This window comes from Plectropomus leopardus, chromosome 9 (assembly GCF_026936395.1).
Source record: "Plectropomus leopardus strain MGB_pleo_1.0 chromosome 9, ASM2693639v1, whole genome shotgun sequence".
Classification (NCBI taxonomy): domain Eukaryota; kingdom Metazoa; phylum Chordata; class Actinopteri; order Perciformes; family Serranidae; genus Plectropomus; species Plectropomus leopardus.
This window is the reverse complement of record NC_142184.1, coordinates 25,499,684-25,508,099: the sequence shown is the minus strand read 5'-3', so window position 1 is coordinate 25,508,099 and position 8,416 is coordinate 25,499,684. Positions and strand designations below refer to the sequence as shown.

At 38.7% G+C, this 8,416-nt stretch overlaps 1 protein-coding gene across 6 annotated transcripts in view; it reads left to right on the top strand.

The window, feature by feature from the left end:
- Positions 1-548: 548 nt before the first annotated feature.
- The window catches only part of LOC121947331 (pleckstrin homology domain-containing family G member 4B-like), a 38,211-nt gene continuing 30,343 nt past the window's right edge, over positions 549-8,416 (top strand). For all 6 annotated transcript variants that reach the window (XM_088082350.1, XM_042492332.2, XM_088082349.1 and 3 more), the window contains exon 1: positions 549-898. In XM_088082350.1, the coding sequence (XP_087938476.1) occupies positions 896-898 (3 nt within the window). In that variant the 5' untranslated portion in view covers positions 549-895. The remainder of the gene's footprint in view (positions 899-8,416) is intronic.

Here is an 8,416-nt window from a genome sequence, read left to right as displayed (position 1 = left end):
AAGCTTTCAAAGTGCTTTTCAGACAAGCAAAAGATTAAAAACAAGGCAGCAATAAAACAACAAAAAATGAATCATTAATTAATACTGGGGGTCAGCTGCATTGTCATTTCTCACTGCTTCACGGTACTAAATTTTACACACTGAACCTTTAAGTGTGATGATAAACATCGTGGGGACCAGCTTTTTGTCTATAGGTTTCCAGATTTACATCTCCATGATGTCAGCAATACAGGCACACGCACGCACACACACGCGCGCGCACAAACACACACACACACACACACACACACACACACACACACACACACACACACATACATAGCCTTTTGGTACAAAGGTTCATGTTCCTTGTTGGCATTATACTGTAGGTTAATGAGGGTGAAAATGTGTGTACATATCTAAGCAAGAATACGCCACAGAGCAAAACCTTACCACTTGCCTGTACTTGGATTTACTGTGAGGCTTGTTTCTCTCTCCCCACTCCCTCTCTCACCTCTCTTCATGTTTGGTAACGCTGCCCCTCTCAGACAAACATAGCGCCCGTCACCCAGCACTCGAGGCGCTGCAAGAGGGAAAGAGCAAACACAGAGCGAGATGCAGAGACAGAGAGCAGAGAGAGCACAGTAAATCAGAGACACGGACAGGGAAAGTGGGAGAGGAAAACAAGACAAATCAAAGACTAAGTGCAGCTCAGCTGAGGACTTGACGAATGCTCATCCAGCTGGCTTAAGGTTGTCCTCACTGTCTCTGCTGTGAAGCGTCTGGGCGGAATGGATTTCATTTTGGTCTGGCAGACACCGAGCAGGAGCTCTGTAGATAACTATCACTCCTTTTGGATTATTTCAGACGCCGCTGATGTTGTGATGAATGGGAATGACAGCATGCAGAAAGGAAGATGGTAATATAACAATCTGCTCTGTTTGCTGTGAGATGCTTTCACTTCCAGTCTGTTCTGTCTCTGTTGCACAGGATTGTGCCTCTTTTTGTTTGCAATAACGATCACTTTAGAATCATAAGTGAACTTTAAACTGACCGTAGTGATCATGTAGTTCATCTTAAAAGACATCTTTCCTCCAATCTGGCTCTTGTAAGCTGTTACTACTGGGCTGTTACACATTTGTTATTGATTTATTTTGCAAATATAAAGTTTTGGCAGATTTATTTAAAATCCTGAGCTTGTATTTATATGAAGACTAACCTGTTTAAATATGTTGGACGTCCTGTGCCGTTTCATCTTTGTGGCGTTAAACTCATAATCCATCATTTTCCCATCATAAGCCTCTTTGTGAGATGACAGAGCAGGGTGAGGTGCTTTGTGTTACTTTAGAAGGTGACTTGAATGTCTTACACAACATCTTAAGTGCTGAAACAACAAGTCGATTAATAGATCAGTCTAAAACAGACAGTTGTCAAATGATTAATTGTTTGTTCTCCATCAAGCAAGAATGCTGAATGTTAGCCAATTTAATATTTACTGCTTTCCTCTATTGTACATCTTATGTAAAATATATATATTTGGGTTTTTAGCTGTTGGTCAGACAAAACAAGTGCATTGACGATGTCCTCTTGCACTTGCATTTTATGGCATTTTCCATATTATCTTAAATATTATAGAAGAAATGGTTAATTAGTTACTTGAAATATATCATGACAATCATCCCTAGCAGCCCTTAACATCTCATAATACATATCTGGCCTCTTTTAACACATCATGAATGAGCCATTCCTCAAGAAAGTTCTTGTATTTTGATGGTAACATGACTATTACAAAACTTTTTCCTTTTTTAATACAGTTATTTATTTATTACACGCTGATAAGTGGTCCTTTATGTTGAAACATGTACGCGCTCTGACTGTGTACAGCATAGCTGCCATAGCTCCCACTGGCTGCTGCTCTCTGCTGGACTGTTTTGACTCGAGGTAAAGGTCTCAGGTTACAGAGCATTAACGCAGATTTCACAAATCGGCCAGTGTATCTGCCTCCTTCCTGGATCCCCATGTTCTGGCATGTGAGCCATGCAGGAGAAGAAATCACCCTGCAGCATAAGGGAGTTGATGATAGAAATCATTGCTGTTAGATTTGGAAAGTTCAACTTTCTTTTACTTTGGCCTTTTGAGATTCTCAGCCTGCGTGTCCCGACGAGGACGTTTCTGAATGTATGTGTTGTCACACCTCAGCTGCAGAGAGGGTGTTACCCCGTTGCACATAAAGTAGATTTTGTTTGACTCTCACTGACTGGGAGGATGTTATGTAGGGAGCTGAATTTTAAAATACCCGCCCAGCTCTCCTTTAGGTTTGATTTGGCAGGACACTGTGTGTGTTCGTGTGTGTGCAGCTGAGATTTTCCCGCCCTGTTTCCTGCATATTTGCCGTTTCGTTGAAACCATTGAGTCCATTAACCCGACTATTCCTGTTTTGGCAGTGACCTCAATGTTTGGGTATTTGTTCCTGTGTATACCAGGTTACACAGAGCATCCTTTTTCTCTCAGCAGAAAGACGTCTTGTCCCGTCTCGATGATTCAATGAAAAATACGCAACAGTCAGCGCAACAGCTCTGTTTGCAAAACTACAAATCATCACCTCACCTTTATGCGGAGCACACTATTTTATGTCGCTTTGGAGAGGAAGTAGGTGGCATCTTCAGTCAGAGTCCGCAGCAACTTGTCTGATGATACTAAGAACTTTTGACAGTAACCCTGAGTTGACGGGTTGACTGAACTGGTGCTGCTCTGAGGCAGCTGTTCAAAATGTTTTACTTTGATGGGTGTGGACATGAGCCATTTTTTTCTTTTTTTTAATATGTTTTTTGTATGTTTTTAAGCCAATATACACACAGACATACAAGAACCAAACCTCCCCAAACACTAAAAGTAAACAAATTAGGGAGAAAAATACATAATTAATTAAATAACCAATAATAATACAAAAAATACAGTAACCATCAACAACATCATAATCCCCAAATAAGCGGATTGTTGTTACAATTGGAACCACTCAATAATCAACCCAGTACAATATATATGTACTGTGGGGAAAAAAAACCATACAGCATTGAATCGCGATATTTTGCATGGCCATATTTTATTGATATACGGTTGCCAAGTATTGTTTTTTTAATAGGAATTATAAATTTTGTAAATACTTATTAAACTTTTGGTAGCCTACTATAATAAAATCAATTAATTTTTAGTCCACTAGACACATTTTGCTTTAATTAAAATAATTGAAGCAGGACGAACAGAATATTGACCAAGTTTTCCTACATAAGTACATAAGTAAATGCATCCATATGTACAGACATACACGCAGGTATTTGCAGCATACCCATATTTATACCAACCCACATATCTAAATTTTGAAATACAGTCAAATGGATATGTAAAACCTTATTTTAGCAAGCAAAAAGTCAGGTTTATTGACAATGCGACATGCATAAGGCACTAATTCCAGCCAAATGATCTTGAGTTGTGAGCACATCACCTGTTACCGGTCTTAATACCTGGGAAAGACAGGATAGTTAAGTAAAAGGGAAGAGATTCTCTGCCTGGTTTTTGTATTCAGTGCATCAAAGGTTTTTTATTAGTCAAGTTTTTTTGCAGAGCTGCATGTCATATGAATACACTCAAACATCTAATAAAGATTTATTTGATTCGTAATTCCCAATTAGTGAGATAATGATTTGATCTGTATATGTCTGCACAGTTTTAGGAGTCAACATTTAAAAGATTTGACATCATATATTTTGATGTTTGGCCTGATCAGCATGACTGAGTTCATCTGTGTTTACCCATATCTAAGTGATCATTTCTGGTTGTTTGTAATGAAATCTGCTGGCGTGAGGTACATTAAGCACAGCTGTGGGCCAATTACAGATGAGATGAGTATGTCAGTGAAAGCTAAGCCACACTTTGATATAATAACACACCTCGCACACACACATCGCAGACACGTCAACTAGCTTGCGATGAGTTTAAAGACGTGCTTAAAGTCTTGGCTCATTCATAATTCCCTGACGTGTTTTTAATGACTTAAAGACAGGCCTCGCTGCCTCCTGACTGCTACTTTACAGCCACCTTCAAACCGTCCTGCTGATCAAGGCCGTCATGATTAGTGTTTGCCTTCCGCAAGCTCCAATTTGCTGATCCCTGTGAAGCTACTAAATATACTGTCTGGCCGTCTCGGTGCCTCAGCGGTCATGTACAGTAGCTCCACTCAGCCTGTGTTTATGTCCGACCTCAGTGTAATTTGGTTTGTGCTTGTGCTCGGGTGTCACCGGGTGTGTTGAGGTAGAGAGCCACAGGATGTTGCACTCAGAAACAGATAAAGAAAAAACTTCTGTGACTCTCTTTGTACCTTTTACCCTGAAGGTGCGGCTTTTAGTCTAAAAGGTACAACGTTAGGTAAATCCATTTAGTCCAAAAAAGTAAAGCCTCCTCTTGATAAAAGATGGAATTTTGTACCTTTTTTCTTTTCATGCTGCAGATTTTCAAGCTATAAATAGCACAGGAATAAATTATTTATACAAGAAATGCTCAATACCAGATTTTTTGGGGGGCAACCTGGAAATATCTGGTGTGTATTTTCAGCTCAAATCTTTATTTGGAATGTTGTATAAGGGAGAGATGGGTTTTGAGTAAAAAAAATATTTATTTACTTGTGCACATAAGTATGAAACGTGAATAGTCCTCAGTGATTAGACCCCAAAATGATGTAAAACACTGTGTATATAAGGAGGGAGGTGAAGCCGTAGCAGAATAGGGAACCCTGCTATAGAGTCTAGATGCGGGTGGTGGCAATGAGATTAAGAGGGAGCTGAGGATCTGGAAGTGATGAGGAGTGGACTTTTGATGAGCTCAACCTGGATACTGGATATGATGGCAGGAGGCAGATGGGGCAGAGGAGGGCGTGACAGTTCTGCTTAAAATGACTGTTGACAGCAGCAGAGATGAGAACAGATTTGAAGATTGATAGCATCAACATGATTGGAGAACATGGCAAAATTTGATTGGCGAACTTATGCAGAGCTTCATTATTTAATATTAAAATAATACATGAAAGTTTACCTTAGAGACTTGTAAATGCAATTCACAGCTGAAGGAAGAAACAGAAAATGTGATTAGTAGTATTGACATGTTGCTTCTTCAAGTATCTCAGGCATCTGTTTTAACAAAGGGAACTCTTCATTACTGCATAACTTCTGCGTCAGCGCTAATCCGTTTACTGCACAATTGAATGTCCCTCCACATTACAAATAGTTCAGATTGTCCGTCACTATCGGTGTTTCCTGTTCAGGGCACGAGAGCTGCTGTCATTCAGAAAGTTGTCGTGCTCAGTGAATAGCTCATCAGAGCTGCAGGCTGGAAACAGCATTCATCGGACTGCTGTGATGGAGACGTTAGTGTGGGAATCCTCCCTGCTAAGAGGAAGAGCACAGATGCAGAAAGCCTCTATTTGTTGTAGTTGTTTCTGCTTTTGAAGTCTTATAGTGTTAAAGAGTGTTTAAATTCCACAAATTGCAAAACAAAAGGGATGTGAAATACTACAATATGTCAGGAAAAAAACTTCGACCAGACAAAATAATGACAATTTTCAGCTGGGCTGTCAGCATTAACGCGTCAATCACAATGCAATTAATTATAGCAATACTTAATAATAGAGTAAATAATCTGCACTCACATTACATCATTAATCTCTTTTGTTCAAACCTTGCTTTTCTTGTGACATGGTCACATACTGCAGGGTGGCGTTCAGTGTCTTTTTAGGTGTCAATTATTAATCGAGTGGGAGATACAGACCAGTAGATACCTGTGTGCAGTGTTGCAGAGATTTCTATGATTGAGAAAGGTGAGGAGGAAACTTGCTGAAGTTTTAGTCTTGAGACTTTTCCAGCAGAGGTTGGATACAGGCAAGTTCTCCTGCAGTTAATAGGAATTTAGCTGAGGCATTTCATTTAGCCAGAGTATCCTTCATCCCCCCGACCTTCACTCCTCACTGAGTCAGCATCTAAAAATGATACAGCAGTATTTAAGAATGTTCCAGGTGGTTAAAAGTCACATTAGGGACTCATACTTCCTCTGATTTGTTCTCAGTAGGAGGGACCCAGCAGGAGGATACACGGGTAAAATGTGAAGGTAATGGACATAGACTAATAAGTCTGCCTCTCTAGACTCAGAAATTCATAGGAAAGGCTGAGATTGTAGCCCAAATGTCTTGAGTTGTACAGTAATTAATCGAGGCGTGATTAGCTGTTAGAATTAAGGCTCCTGAATGTGATTAGAATTATACCTTTCAGTCGATTCATCTTCACAAAAAGAAACACTTTTGATGTGAAAGAAGTGGTACCAAAAATGCTTTGTGATCACTGCCAGTGTAAGGATGACAATTGACAATTGAGCACCACCTCTAAATTGTCCGATCCATCGGAATCGTATGCCTCCCAGCTTATCAGTTCCTGTTATCACTGCAAGCATGTTTTTCTGGCTATTGCACGTTGTAAAAAAAACAAAGCATGCTACAAGAAGTCATGACAGAGAGGAAGAAACAGTCCAAACTGTGGCCTCATTCCATTAGGAAAGGCTGCAACAATGCAGCTTGTGATGTTTGTAAAATGGTCATTTCAGGTAAGAGCAGATAAACCAGCAATGTACAGAAATATCATGTATTTGACACTTTCCGCACGAGTGCCACTGCTTCAGAAATGATAAAACAGTTGCGCTGACACTGAAAATTTGTGTAGGTGAACAGAGAATCAATCGGGAATCAACTCGGCAGTCAATAAAATTGGACCAGTCAGCAGAATTGTAATATCAGCTATCTTATATGAATATATCACTATATCCATCAAAAGTGAGTTGTTGAAAAGGGTGCTTTTGCCATGACTGAGGACACAGGTCACACCTGTTAAATGTCCTTTTCTTAACCAGTGTGGCTTTTTAAAATATTTTTTTTATAAATTAAAAAGTGCTCAGGACACTCATTCCCTTTGTTTGTTAATATTTATGTGCAGTTGTAGGGATACATGCACAGACAGTTCACTGTTTAGCCTTTTTTAGAAAATAAATCTGAATAAAATATATTGTGTTTCAACTTAAAAACAAGATTTGCTCAAAGTAGGGGTGGTCGTGGTATTTTGGCAATATTGATATTCTTTACAATATGACAAAATACTGAGAATATTTATTAATTTCAGGAACACAGTTGTAACAAAATAATAGTTTTAAGGCAACATAAACATAACAGTTTGCCTTCAAAAATGTAGGAAATAAAATTAACATATATGATCTTTCAGGTCTTAAGTCATTAATTAACAGTAACTCAGATTGGCAATATCACGATATAAAATTTTCTTATCATATTAAAAATTATCGGTATTATCATGAGCGATATGATATGGCACACTTTCAGTTCAAAGTATCAGAAAAGTTAAGATTGTGAGGAACACGCAGATCCAAAAGACTCCCAAAAGTGTCTAAGGAATTCAGAAGAACGAGCTCCTCCCTGTAAATCCATGTCTGTCCCTCAGCTTTTCCCTCTCTGTGTGGGCAGTAGGAAAACAATTTTAAGTAGTTTGTGTAATCCAGTAGGGAATCTGTGTATATCAGCTCTTCTTTTAAAGATGAAAAACCACAGACGTAAACACAGGAAATGGATTCTTTTCATGCTTATTTAGAGGCAGTATCAGTGTGTTTGGATGCTTTGAAGTTTGGCCAAATCACATCAGTTGTGCTTATTGTGCTTCACATATTTCTCAGGCATTTCGTTAACATGATATTACACAGACTGGATATTTGTGAGTATAATTCATTAGACCTTTTTAAATAATAAAAGTAAAGACAAAATTCATGTTTACCTGAAGTTAGTGAACAGTAGCAATTGTGATACTTTTAATGTTTTTCCAGTTTTCTTTTGTTAAATTCTAAAAGACACTGAATGTGAGATTACCTCTCTCTTTTTACATGCAGTGTGAATGTTTTTCTTTTTCAGCATATGTGTAGTTTTGGTATCCTCCAAAAAAATCATGAAAGTAGCAGAGGGCCTTTGTTTTGACAAAATTAATGACATTTACACCATAGGCTGCCCTAGACACCCCTCCCCAAAAGTTGAAATAATGAATCTAATAATGAAAAATCTATGACTTTGCTCTCCAGATGAATGAATGATTTTTGTACTTTTTCAAACTGTAGTTTCCATCTATCGGCATAGTCGGGGTCATCCTGGTGGCCTAATTTATGGGTGTAAGATGTGTAGCGTGTAATTGCAATAAAATTGCTCAGCTGAAGCCTGGGACCTTTGCTGCCTGTCATCACCTTCCCCAGCATTTCCTGTCTCTCTCTGCCAGTTACTATCGAATAACGAAGGCTAAATTGTTTAAAAAATAAATAAATAAATAAAAAATGGGTAATGCAGTCTTATCGG